The sequence below is a fragment of the Rhinolophus sinicus genome, chromosome 10, assembly GCF_057876585.1.
Source record: "Rhinolophus sinicus isolate RSI-liver-muscle chromosome 10, RSI-T2T, whole genome shotgun sequence".
Taxonomy (NCBI): Eukaryota; Metazoa; Chordata; class Mammalia; order Chiroptera; family Rhinolophidae; genus Rhinolophus; species Rhinolophus sinicus.
Window position 1 is genome coordinate 5421802 of NC_142510.1, and position 21300 is coordinate 5443101.

The 21300-nt window shown below is 48.9% G+C and overlaps 2 protein-coding genes across 5 annotated transcripts in view; one reads left to right on the top strand and one right to left on the bottom strand.

The window, feature by feature from the left end:
• The window catches only part of MARF1 (meiosis regulator and mRNA stability factor 1), a 32257-nt gene extending 22141 nt beyond the window's left edge, over positions 1 to 10116 (top strand). For all 3 annotated transcript variants that reach the window (XM_019710364.3, XM_019710365.3, XM_019710366.3), the window contains exons 21-27: positions 31 to 258; positions 476 to 706; positions 2729 to 2941; positions 4112 to 4172; positions 4256 to 4366; positions 5710 to 5880; positions 7606 to 10116. In XM_019710364.3, the coding sequence (XP_019565923.2) occupies positions 31 to 258; positions 476 to 706; positions 2729 to 2941; positions 4112 to 4172; positions 4256 to 4366; positions 5710 to 5880; positions 7606 to 7844 (1254 nt within the window). In that variant the 3' untranslated portion in view covers positions 7845 to 10116. The remainder of the gene's footprint in view (positions 1 to 30; positions 259 to 475; positions 707 to 2728; positions 2942 to 4111; positions 4173 to 4255; positions 4367 to 5709; positions 5881 to 7605) is intronic.
• Positions 1 to 21300, bottom strand: part of BMERB1 (bMERB domain containing 1) — a 95810-nt gene that overhangs the window by 5582 nt on the left and 68928 nt on the right. Inside the window, exons 4-6 of one of the 2 annotated variants that reach the window (XM_019710393.3) lie at positions 20134 to 20248; positions 18802 to 18884; positions 15023 to 16275 (exon numbers count right to left, since the gene is read on the bottom strand). In XM_019710393.3, coding sequence (XP_019565952.1) covers positions 16163 to 16275; positions 18802 to 18884; positions 20134 to 20248 — 311 coding nt within the window. In that variant the 3' untranslated portion in view covers positions 15023 to 16162. Of the gene's footprint in view, positions 1 to 15022; positions 16276 to 18801; positions 18885 to 20133; positions 20249 to 21300 lie in introns of those variants that run through there. The other variant, XM_088801231.1, reaches the window with a different exon arrangement.

Genomic DNA, 21300 nt, shown 5'->3' on the forward strand with positions numbered 1-21300 from the left:
TGTTGGCTCATTATCTATGTGTTTTCCAAGGTACTGGAATGTGGAGAAGAAAAAATCCTCACTTTGACAGAAGTAGAACGATTCAAAGCTCTGGCCGCCCAGTTTGTTAAGCTCCTCCGGTCCCAGAAAGATAACTGCCTTATGATGACAGATCTGCTCACAGAATATGCCAAAACTTTTGGTTACACATTTCGTCTCCAGGACTATGATGTCAGCTCAGTGTCAGCTTTAACACAGAAACTCTGCCATGTTATAAAGGTAAACAAGGTTTTGTTTCTGCTTCAGGCTCACCTGAAGTGTTGGTGTGGTGTCCCCAAGAAGCTCAAAGCAAGCCCACTCCCCTGACTTCAGTTTAAGAGAAAGAACGAGAGATTTCCCCGCTATGGGTCTCATTACCCAGAATGAAATGAGCTGAGCTGGGTGTGGCCCAGGTTGTCTCTCGAGCTGGGATGAGTTTGAATTCTTGTTTCCCCAGGTGGCTGACATGGAATCCGGCAAACAGATCCAGCTCATCAACCGCAAGTCCCTGCGCTCTCTCACTGCCCAGTTGCTGGTGTTGCTGATGTCTTGGGAAGGGGCCACCTGTCTTTCTGTGGATGAGCTCAAGAGACATTATGAAGCCCTCCACAGCACTCCTCTCAACCCCCGTGAATATGGATTCATGACCTTGACCGAACTTCTGAAGAGTCTGCCTTACTTAGTTGAGGTACGAGTGCTGACTTTGAATTGGGGTATTTCTGGATTGCCTCATGGTCCAGATTAGAGGACGAAGAGCTGGAAGGGACCAATCGGTCATTTTATAGTTGAACAAACCAAGGCATAGGGAGATGCAGGCTCCCTGCCCAAATGAGTGACAAGCTAGACCTGAAGCCCTGGCCTCCTGATTCTTGACCTGGGGTGCTTTTGTCCTGCACCAGGCCAGATTTTGCTACTGTTGTTACCTCTTCCTGAATTAGAGGGATTAGGGGGTGGTTTCATGTGACTTACCAGCCAGACACAGGGCAGAAAGGAAGATTGGCTGGCCGGCCACCCAGGAGCCTTTTAAGAATGGCACTTTAAGATTAGAAGAATCAGAAGAGGATACTACAGAAATAGATGAGGTGCTAGAAAAAACTATCAACATTGACTAACGAAGGTAAAAACTAGACCAATTACCACAAAGGAGACATTAAAGATCATTGAAATTTTGCCACTGAAAAAGGCACCAGGACCAGATGGGTTAACAGTTGGGGTTCAACTAACCCTTAAAGAATAGATAACTCCAACTTCTTAAAAAGCATTTTAGGTTGCATAAAGAAAAGACACAAAGCTCACTACTTCATTTTATGAAGCCAGAATAGCTTGAATACCAAAAGCCCAGTATAGTCCCCCAACAGAAAATGATTCTAAACAGCATGTTAACCAACAAAACCCAGCAACGTACGGAGAGAATGATGTACCAGTGTCCCCATATAACCATGTGACTGGTGGTAACTAAAAGATACTGACAAAAACTCTCACCTTGGCCAAACATTAGTCAGACTCCCGAACCTCCCTCTGGACTAGACCTCAGATTGAATGACAGTTAGTAGTGGATGTCTTAGGAATTTTCCATCCATCAACGTCCTCCACCCGCCTTGGCTGTGAATCCCCATTTTTATTTTTTGTACAGTTGACCTTTGAACAATGTAGAAGTTAGGGGCATCAACACGCCGTGCAGTTGAAAATCCACATATAACATTGACTCCCCAAAATCTTAGTTGTCCCTTGGTATCCATAGGGGATTGGTTCCAGGATACAGGATACCCTCCCCTACCCAGGATGCCAAAATCCACAGATGCTCAAGTCCCCTATACTTGTCTATAAAGTGTCCTTCCGCATCAAACAGTACAGGTATTTATTGAAAAAAATCCACGTATAAGTGGACATGCGCAGTTCAAACCCATGTCATGTCGTTCAAGAGTGAGCTGTATTTGGAATTGAGCCCAATTCTATTCTGAGGTTATTCCTCTTCCCCTACCGCATAGTTCCTGAATCCAATCGATTTTTACCTCTTTCACTACTGCCCGTCTCTGGCTTTCTTTCCTAATAGCAAACCCCATGTTTTCTGAACTCCGTTACTCATCTGTTGCGTGAGCACTGCTTCTAGGCAGTGAGGCGTGTTCAGCCCAAATGCCTGTCCGTGGCTGGCTGAGGCTGGGAGGCCCCTCCGCTGGCAGATCCTCGCTGCCCAGGAAAGACTCAGACAAGGTTTATGGCAAAGCAATGGCTTAATTTACTTGAGGACAGAGGAGCTTTGCAGTCTTGCCCTGACTGCGTTGGTTGGGGTTTTAAGTTTTTTTAAGAACGCCAGTGTTATCATCGTGCGTCACGTGCTCCTTGGAACACCACTTTGGGAGGTGACATCAGTGGGCTCAGTCCTCAGGTCTGAGGCCGGTTTACCTCCCCTCTTCACCGCCTCGCTTTGGTTTGAGATCCCAGGTTTGCCAGCTGCCTTCCTTTCTGACAAACGATTTCTCCAGACCGCCGTCCGCTTAGACTTGCACACAGCACTCAGCTTTGCTCAGGGCTTCGGCTTTCTCTCGGAGGAGGTCCTTGAATGAGTCCTCCCTCCTCCTCCTCCTCGGCTTGTTGTCCTTTCAGGTTGACCTGGCACCTTGCCACTCTCAGCTTGTGGGAGGCCCTCACTTGTGGGGGGCAGGGCCAGTCACTGTGGGAGTATCTAATGCTGCATTTCCTCTTGGACCAGGTTTTCACTAATGATAAGACAGAAGAGTGTGTGCAGCTCACCAGTCTGTACTTGTTTGCCAAGAACGTGCGGTCTTTACTTCACACTTACCACTACCAGCAGCTTTTCCTTCATGAATTTTCCGTGGCCTATAGCAAGTATGTCGGAGAAGCACTGCAGCCCAAGACTTACGGCTACGGCAGCGTGGAGGAGCTCCTGGGAGCCATCCCACAGGTGCGTGTCTCCTGCAGAGGCTCCCTCTCCTGAGCAGTGAGGAAAGGGCCGGCATGGGGAACACACCCTCTCAGAACATACTGTTTGCATGAGATGAATGAGTTTTAGCCTTTCTCCTGCCTTCTGCAAACCTTCACTCATTTCCTGCACGCCAGGTGAGTAAGTCCTAGTCCCTGCCCTCAGAAAGGTGTCGGGTCTCAGAGAGGCGGACACCTGAGCAGGTGGTGAGGAGTCAGCGTCAGTGCAGCCCACCAGGCGGGGGGCGGGAGGGGGTCCCGGAGTGGAGTGGTCAAGGATGTGTAGGAGTTAGCCAGGGGGTGAAGAGGGGCGGGGGTGGTCTGGGTAGAGGGGACAGCGTGAGCAGATGCAGAGCAGTGACATTAAAAACCAGCATTAAAAACCGTGCTGGAGCTTGACAGTGAGGGAAGAGCTCAGTGATGGACGGCTCTGCTCCTCCAGGGAAGGAACAGGACTCCACAGGGAGCGAGGGGCGGAGCCTCAGGTTTGCGTGTGGGAAGCACCACCATCACTGCTGTCCATGGTAGAGCTGAGAGAAACAGGAGGGGAAGGTGGGGAGCCCGGCCAGGATCCTGGCCATTGCCAAGGTCGCGGTGAGAGTGCCGAAGGGCTGGAGCCTGAGTGGACATAATAGAGGAAGTAGGGAAGGGCCACTTGGTGACAGATGCGTGTGGGGAGGCAGGGGCCAGCCCTCGGCTGAGGAGGTGGGGAGCAGCAACACTCCAGAGAGGGTTTGCTTTAAGGACCAGGAGAAGGAGCTCAGAGTGAGGGGTCTGCGCGAGCTCCGTGAGTTCTGTGGGGTGTGTTTAGTTTCTGGGAAAAAATAGTAAGGGCTCTCATGGGAGAACTCTTCATTTATAGACCAGAACTGGTGTGGGGAGACAGTCTTTTTTTAAGAGCCATAAAGAATATTTTTAAAGCTGAATCTCAGGATTTTTAGACTACACAGCTTTTTTATAAGGGACCTGTTTCGGCCAGCCTCTGTTGCTTTAAAAGGTAAAGAAAGAGCATAGATATTTTTTTCTTGGCATTAATTCAGTTTCTACATTATAGAATGTTTAAAGCAGACTCAGTAGGTCCCATTAATCCTGAGTTGTAGGGCTTATGTCCCCTCCTTGTCCCTGCCTAACCAGAAGTATGTCTTGTGTGCAGGTGGTCTGGATAAAAGGACATGGTCATAAGAGGATTGTAGTGTTAAAAAATGACATGAAAAGTAAGTAAGCACCACCCTGTCCTTGCTCCAGAAAGCCCGCTCCTCTCACTGACTTCTCCCTCTGATGGTGCTTTGCCCTCCAGGTCGGCTTTCCCCCGCCAGTCATGAGAACCAGCTGTCAGCTCCTGAGCGTCTCCTGGAGGTGCCCGAATCTCACCCAGCCTCGGGATTCAAACTTGGAGCAGGTGGTGATGGTAAGAGAGGAAAGACAGTGAAGATGGTGAAATTCTAGGTGACATAGCTTGGAGTGACACGGGGTGGCTTGGGTGGGGGCATCAGTGGGTCATTTTCATTAATTAAAGTAAGTATTCATACATTTTCCAAAGCAGTCTGGTATTTGGTTAGTAGGGAAAAAATCTGGCCTATATGTAATAGCATTTTATGGTTGACTGGTTAAGATTCTTAAAGGATGTTGGCACCCCCAAAATGACAACGGTCAACGCAATTCAGATGTTGAAGGGAAACGTTGTTCTGCCCCTGCTTAAAAGCAAATTTCAAGGCTGCTGCAGTGGGGTCCACCCGACTGCACTAGGGAGAGATGAAGCTCAACTCTGAATACAACAGGGACAAGTGGGGATTTACAGTCAAGGAGCAGAGCGAGGGCGTCGGTGGACGGAAAATTACCAAGAGGAGACATGGGGCAGGGATTCCAGCCAAACCGAACTAAGAGGGTTCTTGCTAAAGGCAGGCTGAGGACTCAGAGCATGGCTGGGGGTTCTCGATAAGCTGACTTCCCAAGATTCTTGCTAAGACTGGACTCGGCGAGGACAGGACAGACAGAGAACACCAAGGTCTAGTGGAGAAGGGGGGTCAGAGGAGCCTGAGCAAAGCGAGGTCAGGGACAGTCTTTGTCATAGGTCACAGGACCTCCCTGGGACAGACGTGCTAGTAACTCATCTGTTCTACTGAAAACAGCATTGAGTCACATAGATTTCATCCCTGGAGATGGACATCAACTTGCTTAAATTCTACAGCAATTTGAACTTCATTGAAAGATTTTTGAATCCACTGCTATGGATGAGAATGGTATCTTTGTAGGACTCTTGCTGGATAGTTAACTGCTCTGTGTTCTGTGTTTATAACTCAGTTTCGCAGCTTTTTACATGTCATAAAGCACCTAATGTCACTCATCTCCCTTAGCTGTCACCACAACCTTCAGCAGTAGGCATTCCCATTGGACAATGGCAAAACTGGAATTCTGGGAGGTTAAGTAGCTTACCAAGACCACTCAGCTCGGACCCAGGTCTTGTAATGCTGAGCTTGGCTCCTCTAACCACTTTGGACCCCTTCTCAGGGTTTCTTATCCACCCTCTGTGGAAGCTGTGGAGCCCTTTCTCTCAGGCGGGGCCTGGGGGAGGGAGATCCTGGTTGCGGCCTCTCTACAAAGAAACGCCCAGACCTTTCTGTTAGTGGTTTTCTGAACCTGAGTTTCTGAGTTCTCCCTAACGCTTTTCATCCTGAAGGCTTGGAAAGAAAGCCGGAGGCACAAGCCGGTGGACTGCCGCCCCAGCAGCCACAGCCTGTCTTCTCTGTGCAGGGCCCCGGCCGACGGAGCGCGAGCTCCTCCGCCTGACCACCGCGTCTCCCGTGGACCTCCTGTGTGCCCCCGTCCCCTCCTGCCTGCCGTCCCCTCAGCTGAGACCAGACCCTGTCATTCTCCAGTCTGCTGATCTCATTCAGTTTGAGGAACAGCCTCAAGAGGCGTCTGGTAGGATGCACTGTGTTGTGTGCTTTGCTCTGTGGGCTTAAAAATCAAACCATGATGCCAGTATATTAATTGTTTGGTAGAGGTCGGCACAAAATACCTGTGCTGATGATTCAGGACCCGCTTTTCCTGTCAAGGTTCCTCCACAATTGGGGTCACAGCCTGAGGTGGTTTGGGGAGCAAGCAAAGCAACGATGGTGGGTCTTGAGGGTGATGTACCATAGGTGGGATCTAAAGGAGGTGCACTCGTGACCAGACATACACGTCAGCTCTGGTCTGGTCCAGAGGGTACGGGGGCCTCAGGAGGGCCTGAGTAGGGGAGGGAGGGGACATCCCTGTCTTGCATCCCAGGCGCTGGGCAGCGATGTGAGGAGGAGAAAGGAGCTGACCGCGTTGAGCTCTGATGTCATGCTGGCCTGGCTCGGCGCTCACACTGCACTCAGGGCTGGCAGACTCGGTCGGTCACATCTAATTCTCGCCACAGCTCTGTAGGCTGGGTGACAGGCATCGCTTGTGTCACAACGAGATGAATCTGGCCCTAGGCGGCCTCAATGGGAAGTAGCAGAGTCAGGATTCGCAGCCAAGGCCTCTCGTCTTTGTGCGGCATCAGCCCTCCTGGGAGGACGGCCCACCTGCTCTGTCCAGGTCCTGCCCTTGTCGTCTTCACCTGTGGTAACCAGTCCTTCCCCACGCTGCTGGTGCTGCTTTCCAGGCCACGGACACAGCATCCTGAGCGCTGCACCGATTGGCACAGCCGGTACTCCTCTTCAGCAGCATCCGGCACTGTTGCTCAGGGAAAGAACTGTGGCTGTTTATCTGGAAAGTAGGATACGGGGAAGATCTAGCCTGTGGTGAGAGTGGGGTGTGTTCCCCTGGAATGCCCAACTAGAGCTGCTGGGAGCTTGATATTACCCCTTCCATGGGGCTGCAGCCTTGGTGCGTTTAATATACATGAGTTTAGCCGTACGCATGTGACAGGAGAGAGAAAATCATTTGAATGGTGTGGGCAGTTCTGTTATCCTCTCAGCGAGTGTCAGCCTGCGAAGGGAGCTGGGGCTCTGCTGTCCCCTCTGTCACTCACCTTCTCTGGACTTTTGGTACAGGAGCCGCTTGCACACGCAGTGGGAGTCTATCATGTAGCAACACATGTCTTTCAAGCAGCATGGCTCTGTACATACAGCAGGTTAATTGTGGCTCAGCTAGAAGAGCAGCCTGTGACTGTGGGAAAACCAGCTGTATCGGACGTCTGGATTTTTCAAGGGCAGTTCTGACTCTGTGCAGCTCTCCCCTCCCCCCGCCCCACCGTCCCCGTGCACAGGGAGGTCCTCTGTCAGTGGAATGGCTGGGGCTCCCTGATACCAACGCCCCTTCTGCCTGCAAGTCTTTCAGTCAGTCACGTGTGGTTTATGGGTCCTCAGCTGCCTACCTGATAGAATGGGCAGAGAATCCAAAGTGGGGGTAGAAAATGTTTTAAAATCATTGCCCATTGATTTGTAGCCAAAAATGAGAATGTCTGTAATTTTGTAATCCAGGGGAAAGCTGAGATGCAGTTTCTAAATACTGGACTGTGACACCTAATATTGGTCACACAGCCAATGTGTAAATTGCGGCATGGGTGTGACGATGGGGGGTTATTTTAAAAATATTTTTTGAGAAAATACAAGTGTTGAAAACCAACACTTCTGGCAGGTCCTAGAACTAAATCTGTTTGCTTTCCTGTGTTTACAGAAATTATGATTTTAAGCCAAGAAGAGAACATTGAAATTCCAGTAAATAACGAAAAGCCGACCTCTGCCTCCAGCTCCTCTTGCATCTCAGCTGCTGTCCCTGTGCCTCCCTGCCCCTCCTCGGAAGCCCCCGAGTCGCAGCTCAGCAAGGACCCTGTGGAAAGCCCAGCCAAAAAGCAACCCAAAAATAGAGTAAAACTGGCAGCCAACTTCTCCCTCGCACCTATAACCAAGCTTTGATTCAATCTGAACCTAGAACTAGGGTGGGAAAACACTGTCTGATTCTGCACACAAAAGTGGGCTCAAAAACACAGCCTTTGCTGTTTCCATAATGTTTTGTTTCTTTCACATGGAACCTAGCTTTGAGCTGAAGTTTTTCTTTTTCCCCCCTCCTCCAATTATTTGGGAAAAAACCAAAACAAAACTTCTGGCATTTGTTAAAGAATCCTTAATATATTTTACCAAATTTTTTTAAATTACAAACTATGGTGGTATTCCATATGCAGAAAGCAGTAAGAACTCGGCTGGAAGGAAGTGGTTTTACTTCCATTAAGCCCCATCAGTGGTCTAATCCCACACGTAGCGTAATTTAGTCTCTAAGCCTTTGCTTATTGATGTTTTCAGACAGTATTATCATTTGCATGACGTGACTTGAAGCAAAGCCTGGTCAGTGACTGCGTGTTCACACACTGAAGGAGAAGGTGGGCCCAGAGGGGAGAATGTATTTTCAGGTTGCATGTGAAGGTTCCTGGCTCCCATGTGACTTGTAAGCGTGCCTTGATTTTTATTTAACTGTGTCTGTAGTTGACAAGCGTGGCTTCATTACAAAATCTTTTAAATGTTTCCACTTTGGGGTTCCATTGAGGAGCTTTCTAGAAAGTTGAGGATGTTTTAAGCTTCCCTTTTATGTTAAGTTCCAGTTTGATGTGCATCAGGTTAAGGACGAGGAGTTGGTCTTGGTGTCGTGAGTTTCAAGTCAGCATTTGGATTCCGGCACACATTAGTGTGTGTCGAGAGGCAATGTTGGGAAGAGAGTCTGATTTTCTAAAATATGCATCAAATGCATAAATTACAAATCAGAGCTGAGGGGAGGTGCTTTAACAGGGGCGGTATCGATACTCTTTCCACTAGGAAGACACAGAAATGCTATCCATACATATGAAGGCCAAGGTTGATCAACTGAACCTTGTTTTTGTAATTTTAATGCTGGTTTTGGTAGCTGGGAAGCTTTATGTGTGAGTATGTGTTTGTGTGTCTTTTAATAGTGTCTGCTTTTACTCGGTTACTTCTCGCTGTTGGAAGCATGTCCAGGATTTTTGTGGTATCTGATGTTGGCATGTGAGAAAAGCCAGCCTTTGAGGGAGCATTGCCCTGGGGAATGATCTTCGCCCTGAGGTGGCTGAGGCATCCGGTGACGGGTGGCCTCTCACCCCTCCTGGAGAAACCTGACATTTACAATGGGTTGTATTTGTTGGGCAAAAAGGCGGATTCATTCATAGAGCAGAACCTGTTGGCAGGTCTTCCACTAGTTAGATGGTTTCTTTGGGGGAAATGTTTATATTTTGTGATTTCTAGAAAGCCAGAAAATGGGCTCTGATTTCATAGCCAGCATTTTGATAAAATGCCACAAAATAAGGGCTATAGAGAGATTGTTGCAAGTTAGATTTTTGTTCCCCAAATCCTTTAAATGAAGCCAGTGATTCCCAGTTCTCAGCATATGGCCCCAATCAAGATGGAACAACACTGGAAAAGTCTTCCAAGCGTGATGGCAGTGTACAAATCCCTCTGAAGGCATTTCCTCTACAGACATAGTGTGACAGGAAGTACAATGCAAAGGCGCAATTTTTTTTAAAGAAGCTTTTAAACTGCGTGATATAGTTGGTGTTGAGAACATCAGTTGCCTTATTCTGAGATTTCATAAGGCTGAGTTTGCACGCTGGGACATTAGTTTTGCTCACATGTAAAGAATAGTGGACTTCAAAAATGTTAAGAGGTACCATTACAAGTCACTGGGAACAGTCTCAAAGAACAGCTTCTTTGGGCAGCAGAGAGACTGAAATTGTGCGCTGTCGTGTGAGTGTGGTCGCATCCTTTGCTGGAGGTGCCAGTCAGCTTGAGAGGCGTGTGTGACTCTCACAGTCGCTGTTTGAAGACAGAATACAGCGCGAGCTCATGTTTGTAATGTACTCCACAGTGGCCAGTCCAATTGCTATCTATTTTTTTATCCAGAGGCTTAATTAAATGATATAAAATGATGTTATGAGAATTAAGACAATGAAATTCTTTATTTCTAGGTGGAAAGATGTACCTGGATAGGTTTATCTGTTTAAAAAGAAGAAGTTATCACCAAAAGCCCCTTTCCCGTCTTGCACTGTTAGTTTTGGATTGGGCTTGGGGGAAGAGATGTTTTTCTTAACCGTCAACTTTGTTTGATTACTTTTTTTGTGGTTCAAGTGCTGTTTTGTGTGTTGGGACCAAACAGTTGTCAATAAACTTTACAAGCAACCATCTAGCATTTTCCAAGTGAGTGTTCTGTTTGAGGGGAAGGATTACCGACCAGTCCCATTCTGTCTTTTCATCTGGGGTTCCCCCAACATCTCACCCCCTTTGCGTATCTGAAGTGGAGAGCACACTGGTCTGACATTTTGGAGGCCCTCTGAATTTGGCATCCAGCCCTGGCAGGTGACAGGATACTAGCCCTTTGTGGTCAGGACCCTCTGAGGTTTCCAGACCAGTTCCAATTTATAATCATGGGTGGGGAGAATATAATAACCATAGTACGCTCCGGTTATAAAACGGATAATTCCTCGGCTGGCTCTCCCTGTGAAAGAAATCCATTTTGCAGGCTACCTTGGTCTTGGTCACTGCCAGGCATGCTTTTTGAATAAGCCCATTTGGAAAAGACTTCTTTCATTGATTGCATTGTGAAGCCTTTCCCCGGAGACCGCCATTACCACTTACTCCCTTGCACGAATCTGAAAGGATCCAGAAGAGACTTGAATGTTTGGGTAAATCACTTCTTGATAAAGTGCAATTTTTAAAAGTTCAACATTAAAAAACTCTTAAAAACCTTTGACAATCCTTTCAAGTATCTCTCATGGTGGCAAATTTTTGCAGAAAAACTTGAGCTGCCACCATGCCCCTTTAAAGAGTTCTGTAGGTTTTGACTGGGGTTTGAAATGGGGTGTCTCATTTATCTTTGTGCATTTCCCATCTGGGCTGGGGATGGCAGCTTAGAAGGTGGCTGGCTGAGCGAAAGCAGACTGGCCGTGCAGAGGAGGTCGATGGGATCTTCTTGGACCTGACTCCAGGGTTAACGCCAGTTAATCCTCTCTGTCCCCTGTGTCACAAGGAGCACTGTGCTTTGGCTTATATCTTCTCTGGTTTCTAGGTTGGTGCAGAAGGAATTGCAGTTTTTGCAATGTTAACCTTTTAAACCGCAAATAGCTGCTTCAGTGGGCAAGATGGAGTCATAGCTCAGAAGTATCCCTGCTCGTCCCACATCAGTGATCTGCTGTAGCCCCATGTGCTCTGTGGATGGGACAGGTCGCATAATGGCTCGGGGGCTGGGGGAGGAGCAGAAGCCCTGACTCACTGCCCCATAAAGCAGCCGTCAGTGTGGTCCCCACCACTGCTTGCTTGTATTTGACCTTCACCCTCCCACATTGCTTTACATCACGCTCGTACAATAGCTGGCCTGGCTCCCAGCTGCTACTGTGATTACAGCACCAGCTTCGTCTAACTCGACTATGGGGAGAAATGCAGAGAAGACAGATCCAATTTGCTTGTTTGAATTAGTGTCAAGTCTCTTTCCCAGGAGAGTTCTAGTCTCTCCCTGGGAGGGAGACAGCCCTGGGGAACAGTTTAGGTTAGAATATGAGGAAACCTGGTTGCTGTTGGGATGAATTCGGCAAAAACACATCTGTCAATGAAGAGAAGAAGAGAAAACCCCTTTTTTTATAGGTGGAGGGACAGGGAGGTCTCACGTCAGAGACGGTGGGCCAAAGCTTTCCTCAGCAAGATGAAGAGAATTCACATCTTCTGGGAAGGAAGGATTCAGAAATGGGAAACGTAAGGCACAGAGGAGGAAACGGAGAAGAAACAAGTGTAGGTGGAAGCTAGGTAACTGGCTCTCTGTGGTGAGTCAGCCAGGAGCACGCAGCGGTCAGGGTGGCTCGGGCTGGCAGGGCACGTCCTGGCACCATCTCTTCCGACTGCTGCAGGGTGCTCAGGTGAAGGCCTTTTCCCAGATACAGGGCCTGCCATGGGCTCTGAAGCCTGACCCCTGCCAGCCCTCCCCCATCTGCCCCCCTCTCCTGACTGAGGGCCCCAGGTTTTGTTGGCAGTCAGTTGGAAGCTGCCTGCAAATCCTGGACGCTGCCCACAGTTCTGTCACAGGGGCTTCCCCAAAATGGCAGCTAAGTTCATCAAGCTAGCATGGAGAACCTCCTCCAGCCTGCTAAAAGGGAGGCTTATCCAATGGAACCTAATCCAGGGAGTGACCTTCCATCATCTTTACCAACTTCCATTAGTTAGAAGCAAGTCACAGGCCCCGCCTCCTAGACGCTCCATTAAGTATCTGATGAATGAGTGAGTGACGTAGGAGGTCTAAGACATCCTACCCAGCTCCAGGCGTGGGAGTAAAGGGGTCCTGGGCTAACCCTTTTGAGGGCCAACAACCAAACTTCAAAGCTGCAAGGGCGCTTAAGACCAACTAGTCCGACCCACCCTCCAGCCCCACACAGGCTCCAGATGGGGAACGTGAGGCTGGAGACACTGAGCCATTGCCCAGTCACTCCATGGGACAGCTAGGCGGGAGGCGCAGCACTGCTCCCAAGTCCCGTCTTTATTGAGGCCCCACCCACAGAGGTACCAGGCACGGAGCCAAGTATGGGGACCCCATAAGGAAGACGTGGGCCCTGCCTCCTGGCAGGACTCGGGCTCAGACAGGAAGACCCCACAGGGGTAGTGGTTCTCAAACCAGAGAGGACATCAAATCACCAGGGAAACATGTTTGAAATGCAGGCTGTCTGCTAAAACCACTGGCCGGGCTCTCCCAAAACTCTCAGGAACATGGAAGACAGATGACGTGGCAACGCAAAGCAATGCTTCTCCTTTGTTTGAGCCTAAGATGGGTCATAAGCCCCAGTGCTAACTACCTCTTTGTGTTATTCATTGCTCGGTGCTCCCCCATGTACATGTGCAATGCACAAGCTAATAAACTTTGTTTTTCTCTTGTTAATCTGTCTGGCCACTCTCATTTATAGGGCCCCAGGGGGAGAACCCAAGATGGGTCAAGAAAAAGATCTTTCCTCCCCTACATAACCAAATGGTTACATCCATGGTGGGAAGGGTCACTGACAACAGTGTGACAGAAACCAGATTAAAATAGGCTGATGAGGGAGCTAGGGATGAGGGAAAACAGAGATAGCAAGATGCCAGACCAGCCTCAAGAAGATGCAGAGAAGGTGATGGCTGCAAGGGAAGATGGGATGGAGGGTTTTTTAATGGCAGAGATGTGTTGAAATGCTGATGGGATGAGAAAGGACAGTGGCAGTTACAGGGGTAGGTGCTGAGTGGTGATCCCACCGCTACTCCCCAGGGGACCTTGGACCACCCCTCACCTGTAAAGTGGAAGTGATAACAGGATCTGCCTTGTGGGGTTGATGGGAAGAGCAAACAAGCAAATGTGTGTACATGGTTCAGTGCACAGTGATAAACTCTCAGCAAATGTTACTCCTGTTACTATCTTCCCCCTCCCCCCTCTGACTTCCAAAAGCAGCAAGTCTGGGTGTGCGGGTCCCTGAGGTCTGCAAGGTTTCCCAGCTTTGCAGGCAGCCCTGGTGATCCGGGAGCATCTTGAATTATTACTTTCTTGTGGTCTTCTGTGAAAGCCTAAATAAATAAATGGTGTCTTTTATTTTTCTTTTCTTTTAAAAAAATCAATAGGCATAGCAGGAACATAAGTTAGGTCTACCCCAGGGTTCCAGGCATGTACCACAGGCAGGATTGTTAGGACGGTTTCCGTTTCCTTCGGCTTGTTGGATCTGTGAGTGACTGCTCTCTAACTGCTCGAAGGTCAGGCCTTCAAGACCCACATTTTCCACATGCAAAGAAGAGTGTTGGGCCCTTTGCAGCCCGAGTTTTTATGCCAGCGGTGGGAAGCGTCTATGTAGTGGACGCTTGAATAGCATCCCCACAAAATTCTTATCTACTTGCTATCTCAGAATGCGACCTTATTGAAGCTGGGTTTTTGCAAAAGTCATATGAGGGAAGGATCAAGAGGAGCTCATCCTGGAGGAGGGCGGGCCCTGACTTCACTGACTGGTGTCCTTATAAGAAGAGGAGAGGACACACAGACACACAGACGGAGGAGCAGGCCCTGTGAAGACGGAGGTAGAGTCTGGAGCGATGAAGCCAAGGATTGTCAGGAGCCACCAGGAGCGGGAGGCGGCCAGGAAGGATTCTTCCCTAGAGGCTTCAGAGGGAGTCCGGCCCTGCGGACACTTTTATTTCTGACGTCTGGGCCTCCAGAACTGTGAAGATAGATTTCTGTTGTTTCTAGCCACCATGGTTGAAGGAGTATGTTATGGCTGCGTCCAGGAAGCTCTTACAGTCTGGCTTCATGCTTGGTCTTGGGCGGTGAGGGACACAGTGGCACTGGCAGTGGGCTGAGGGAGCCCCTGCAGCTTTAGGATGGCAGGAACTGGTGTGCAGGCCGAAGCTGGGACAGACGCAGAAACACATCTGAGATGCTGTTGGAGGGGCCACTGAAAACGGAAAACTCTGGGGTCCTCAGAGAGAGTCTGTGTCAACTCCACAGCGGCTGTGGCTTCAGAGACATTCAGATTTACCTTTGACTTACAAATGTGTTTTTTAAAGATGACCCTTATTAATGGCTTAGGAACTTTACTTCTAGGAGTTTATCTTAAGGAAACATCAGAAATTCAGGTGGAGCTTTAGCCCCAGGATGTTTATCATGACATTATTTCTAATACTGGAAAACCAGAAACAGCCCAAATGTCCAGTAGTGAGGAGACAGATAAATTACGGTATATCAAGAAGATGATTACTAAGCAGCCATTGTAGATATTTATGACGAGTGTTTAATGTTTACAAAGAGCTTTTAAGGATGTGGGAGGATGATAGTGAAATGATGCGAAGTGAAAAAAGAGAGCTGGTTATAAAATGGTACAATATGATGCCAGTCAATAATAAAATGCATTTAAAAAGCCTGAAAGCACATATGCCAAAATGTCAGTGGCCTCTAGTTGGAGGAATTATGAAAGTTAAAAAAAACAAAAACAAAAAAAAAACAAACCAAAAAAGTTATATTTTCTAGACTTTTTAAATTATTTACTATGTACATGGATTACTTCCAGAGTCAAGAAAAAAGTAAAAACTTTAAAAATGCTGTGTACGTAGTTTCCATTTTTATTTTCTTCAATGGATGATTGTACATCAGCAAATCTTGAGTTATGCTAACTACTCAGGCCGGTCACGACACATACACACACAGAAAGGTCACATGGGCTGTGCCGAGCTGGCTGTAGCATATATACATCAAGTTACACAGGTGGAATTGTTAGGCTGGTTCAAATACACCACTGAATCATGGGACACGGTTGGGTCAGGCCGCCTCTCCCGCCCACCACCGCCGCTGCTGCTTACGGAGGTCTGTGTGTGAGGCTGGTGAGTGGGGTCCTGCTGGCACTCCTTCTGGTGGCCCCCAATGGGTGAAGAGCATCTGGCTCAGCATCTGCTCTGGGTCCCCTTCTTGTCTGCCCTTGCCTTGCTGTTGGAGCCTCCAGCTCTCTGACACCTCTTCCAAGCACTGGGTGTGCTCCTGCCCAGGCCCCCATTCCCTCTGCTCCACACACCTGGGGCAGTCAATGCAAGAGAAGGGAGAGCCAAACACGAATGGACACGCTCCTGGTGTGACCTGTGCCCAGACAGAGGAGGGGAGGACGCCAGAGACGTGACCATGACACCACACACAAGCTCCATCTTTACAGATGGGCCCTCTGTGTCTCCAAGACAGGTAGGCTGCGTGGAGCCCTCCAGGGCACAGCCCCAGGGAGAGGACAGATGGGAGACGGGAGCTGTTCCTGACTGGGGCAGGCCTGTCAGCAGAGCTAGGAGGGTGAATGGGGGATGTGTCCAACATGGTGCTAGACTGTTGAAAAGTCACAACGATACACACCTGGGGAACATGCCCCTCCCAGTTCATTCGCACGGTGGCTTAGATACAGCTAGAGAGAAGTGGAGATGTACGTTTTCGAGGGAGGACCTTTCCTGGTGGTTGGATAAACGGTGAGACAGACTCCTGGGTTTGGCATGCTCTGGGGAGGGCCATGCGACGGTGAGGGACTCCCTATTGCTACACTCTGTACAGGGCGGCCGGGCCCGCCCGCCACGCCCCGGCCCCTGGCGGCAGTCACAGGCTTGCCTTCAACCCCTTCCGCCTTTGAGAGCTCTTGGGCCCTGGTGAAATGGGAGCTATGAAGACAAATGGGGGGGGGGGGTCCCCGTGTCCCTGGGGGCGCCCCACATGAGGGCTACATGATATTGCACTGGGTGGCCCCACAGCAATCCTTGATGAGTGCCAGCCCGGTCTTGGCCACTGTGGGCTTGCTAGGTGGGGGCTCTGCTTTCTTCTCGGCTCGGGAGCCTGCAGCAAGGTAGGAGTGTAGAGGGAGAGAGGGAAAAAGGCAGAGAGGGAGAGGTGAGGTAAGGAGAGCCCTGACCTGCAGTCCCGTCCCATTCCAACCCCTGGCCAGGCCTTGCTTCAGCTCCACAGATCAGGTGGTGTGGTGAGCCAGTGTGCATTTCACAGGGACTTATTGACAGTTCCCACTTCCCTGTGGGCCAACTGGCTTTCAGTCCTCAGCTTCCAGCCACAGTTTTAGCTCTTATCCTATTCAGTTTTCCTTGTCACTGTATCTGCCAAGCCTATCACAGGGTCTGGCATCCAAGAAGTATTTGATGAATGAGTAAATGGGAATTTTGTTCAAGTCACTTCAGTCTGAGGGCTCATGTCTTTCATTTCTGGAAAATGCTCATACATTATCCTTTCATGCTCTGTTATCTCTTCTTCTGGAATGCCTATTAGATACAAGTTGGACCTTCTTAGTCTATCTTCCATGTTTCATAACTTTCTTTCATAGTTTTCATCTGTTTGTCTCTGTGCTGCATTCTGGGTAGTTTCCTCAGCTCTGTTTTCCAATTTACGAATCCTCCCTTCAGCTGAGTCTCTGTTTAATCCATTCAGTTTTTACCTTAGTAACAATAATTATTTTAGAAAGCTAATTGCAAATCTACTTTTTTTCATAGCATCCTGCTATTTCATTTTGGGTTGTATTCCTTCTCTTATCTCCTTAGTAATTTTAAATATACTTATTGTCTCATTTAGATAAGTCTGTTATTTCTGGTCCTTGGGAGGACAGACTTACTCTTTTTGTTGCATCTACTGACTCTTCTCATGGTGGTTCAATTCTTCATGAGTTTTAAATTTTTATTGAGAGCTCATCTTCATGGGGGTTGTGTTATCTGTGGACTGTGTATTATGGAATGCTGGAGGGTCCTTATTGAGCAACTTGGCATTTGCTTTGCTGGGGTCCTAGAGATTGCACTGGTTTTAGATTAGTTTTAATTTTTCAACTTGGGATTCTAGAACCAGATAAGTAGTGTAAATTTGGACCCCACACTTAGCATGTGGTGTAAGTTGGTGTTTTGATTTCTTACCAGAATTCTTTTTTCTATCCATAACACTACACGGAATGTATTAGGTTGGTGCCAAAGTAATTGCGGTTTAAAAGGTTAAAACTGTGAAAATCGCAATTACTTTTGCACCAACCTAAAAAGTTTCCTTACTCCTTCTCCACAGGGGTAGGTGGCGTTTCTCTAATTTGCCTTTTATGGAAGCGATGGGGATGCTGGATTTATGTACCATGTGATTTTAGGAGCCTGCAGAAGAGATCATGGCTCTTCTTTAATTCCCCCCCCCCCCCCACTGTACAACTGTACTTTCACAGGATATTAATGGATGATCAGGGAAAACTAGGTTCGTAGCTATAGTCAGCAGTGGCAGCTTTTGGGTTTTGTCTTCCGAGCAAGATTCTTAGTCCCTTTTACTCTGATAACAGCTCATGTCCCTGTGGCTACAGGAGTAGGTATGTGACACAGATCTGGCAAATCACAGTATCCCAGCCTCTCGATAACAGTGATGGGCCTAGGAGGTGGGAACGTGATCCAAGAAAGACCAATCAGAATCTTTCCCTGAGATTTACACATTTAGCTACCAGGAGAGAGGACCTATGGTATGGCCTTGCTGCTAAGCTAAGGTGCTGGAGTTTGGGCCCCATGGAGGAGACCTGTGTAGCAGGAGAAAATGACGCTGACATACAAGAGGGCAGAGATGAGAAATGGAAGGAAAGCAAGGGTTATAACAGGGTCCAGCCCCTGAAGCCCTGGTTCTATTGCTCTTCTTCCCTGCCTTTTGTTTTGCTAGAGACCGTTTGAATTGGGCATCCATTCCTTATAACTGATAGAGGCCTCACTGGATCAATAGAGAGAAAATCGGTCCTTGACAGCAGGACCCATTACCAGTTTAACATGTTAATGAACATGAGGCCCCTCCACATACAGGATCAGATATGCAGCATTTCCCAAACGTTATTTCACGCGAAACCCTTTTTGCTGTCAGTATCTCGTGAGGCTACTGTTCTCAGAAGCCTGCTTCTGGCTCCACTGCCCCCAGAAACTCCCACTCTGACAGAGGCCAGAGCTCCCTGAACCTCAGTTCCCACCTTTTTTGCCTCAGTGGCCACCCAGCTCCTTCTATGAAACGCACCAAACTGTATGATTAGGCAGTGACAGCTGCTGCCAGAACCGGCTACCTAGTTTGCAGAACCCAGTGCAAGATGAAAATGCGGGGCCCGTTGTTTCACAATTCTTAAGAATTTCAAGATTGCAATAGCTGAACATTCATGCAAACACAGTACCCTTCCTTCTAGGTGTGGGGCCCTGGCCACTGCACAGCTTGTACACTGATGGAGCTGGCCCTGCTGGCTGCCATCCAGGGCCCAAGTTTGATCTCTAATAAGCATTTCGTTGTGCCTTCTCTGGATCCCAGACCTCTTTTAAATTTCCATTTCTCTTGGCTAGGAGGAAGAGAAGAAATAATGCATGCACTCACTGGCTGGAGATTTGGTTCCTTTGTCTAGAGGTTTTAACTTGATTCTCAGGAAATCGGCCATTTCCTTGTCTTCTTCTTGCTCCCTGTGAACAGATGTGTAAAGACAAGAGAAAAAGTACAATAAGCAAGGACAGCATCAAGGGACTGATGAAATGAGGCAAGGGGTTAAGTGTGTGGGACCACGTAACAGGCTTTATGGGTACTGCATGTATACTGTGTGTTATGTATGGACGGTGCATGTATGTTGGTGTGTGTGATATGTGGGTGGCATGTGTATGTTATGTGTTGTGTATGGGTGGTACTTGTGTGTTACATTATGTGTGTGGGGGGTGCATGTTTTGTTTATGTGTGTATGGTGTTTGTATGTTGTGTTGCATGGACCTGGTCTGCAGTAGAGACACATATCGACAATGGAGTAAATGCATATCTGGGTGTGTGTGAGACCCAAGGGCTGAGGACCCAGTCTCCCTGCCGGGGGTTCAGTGAGCTGGGCGAAAACTCACCTGGCCCTGTACCTTTAAGTTGCCCTACACACTGGTGCTCCCACAAGGTATGTGGCAGGTCTCAGAGGGGAAGTCACCTCAGCTCTACCAAGGGTCACCAGGGGCAAAGACAGTGAACCAGACCTGCCTGAGCTAGGCCACGGACATCCTAGGAGCTCAGAGGACCCAGAAGGACACAGAGAGTAAAGAGGAAGTGGCCGTCTGGGGTGGAAGCAGTCCCGTGAGCCCCTCTCCTTATGGAGGGCTCCAAAGGCCTTGCTCCGGGACAGAACGGTTCAAGAATCAACATTCACATCTTTCCCATGCTGCGTCCTCCAGAGCCTTCATTCAGGGGCACCGTGGCTCCAGGCCCATGGCTGTCCAGATCAAGGTGGCAGGTACATCTGCAAATAGGAGACCCTGAAGGGGCATCAGAGCTACCAAGGAGACGAGAAAGGAAAACAACGCTGGAAAGTGGCGAGGACAGGCAAGGAAGCAATTCTGTACAGGGGGCAGAATTTCTGTAAAACCAACAAAAGTTTCTAGAAGTGGAAGAGAATGTGTAGGAAGCTCTGCCACGTGTAATATGATGTAATTTCTCCCTAGTCACCTTGAATGACACTCAGTTAAGACCCACAGGCCTTTGCTAGATTGTTTGGAGCTAGACTTGGGTTTCTCTTGAATGGGAAACGGGTCCTCGGGCTGGAAGGTTGGGGTTCATTTGGATCCAGTGTTTGGGGTGTGTTTGCCAGTGCCATGCCTGCTAGATGAGGCTGTGACGATGGCTTTGGAAGGAAGCTGAGGGCTGAGCTGCAGCAGCCCGGTGCACGGGGACACGCCAGCCACTCACCTTAGCCGCTCGACCTCTGCATCATCGACGAGGAAATCCCTCTTCTGCACCAGTTTGTGGATCTTTTGGATCAGTTCGTCCTCTCTCTGCTTCTGCAGCTTGGTTTTTTCTTTTTCTGGGAAGAAGAAAACACCAGCAAAGAAACCGCTGAATGGTGCTGCTGACAGCACTTGAGTCCGAGGGGCCAAGGATGGAATCCTGGCTCTGTCTACCATTTCACTAGCTGGGTGAACTGGGAGAAGCGACTTGTCCTTTTCAAGCTTCAGTTTCTTCCTTTATAAAATACACCCAGGGAGGCTTAAGTGCAAGTGATGCTAGTGAATGGCTTAGCACCAAGCTCGTCGTGGTGAGCGCTCAGTAAATGGTAACAATGCAGCAAGGGGTCGGCAAAAGACAGAGGGTTCCGAGGGCTTGGGTGGGGGTGCCAGGAGGAAAATACTCCATAGCGAGGGCAAACCAATCTGTCAGATGGAAAGCATCCACGCCAATGGAATTAGTTCTGTCCCGAATACCATGGGCTAGAACACCAAAGAGAAAACAAAAGAACCAGGGCTGGAAATAAGGACTGAGAAAACTAGGAGGTCAGAAACGTAATCCCACTTTGGCTCTCTCTACTCAGACCCCTTCAGAAGATAAAACACGTGGGGCAGCTTGTCCATCTGCCCGCCTAGGATTGGTGTGGACAATTTCCTCTCCATCTGGAGGCAGAATCAGAGGTGAGGGGACAATGATATTTGGGTAAGACAGAAAACAGGCTTCTCCTGTTCACCAGAAGGAGAAGTGGAAAGGGGGTTGGGATTTCTAACAGCCCCGGGATTCCCAGCTCTCACTGCATTGACAAAAGTGGCATCATTCCTCCCCTGGTGGGTCCTTGGTGGGTCCTGTGGGCAGGATTCCCCAAATCTCTCGTCAGCACCACAGAGCATGTCCCAACCCTCTGCAGGTGAGTTAACACAGCACCCATGGTCTCTCCAAGGCACCCTGATCGCTGAGCTCTCTCAGGGGGTCTGTAACGACTGGCAGGGCCCCCAGTAACTGACACACCTCCCTGCCCAAGTTATTCACCCTTGTTTTCTATCTCTTGCCAGTTCAGGCATCCCCCAGCCTCCACTCATGCAGCCCCTCCCAGCAACTCACGGGAGAAGGTGCCTACTCAAAGTGGTCTGT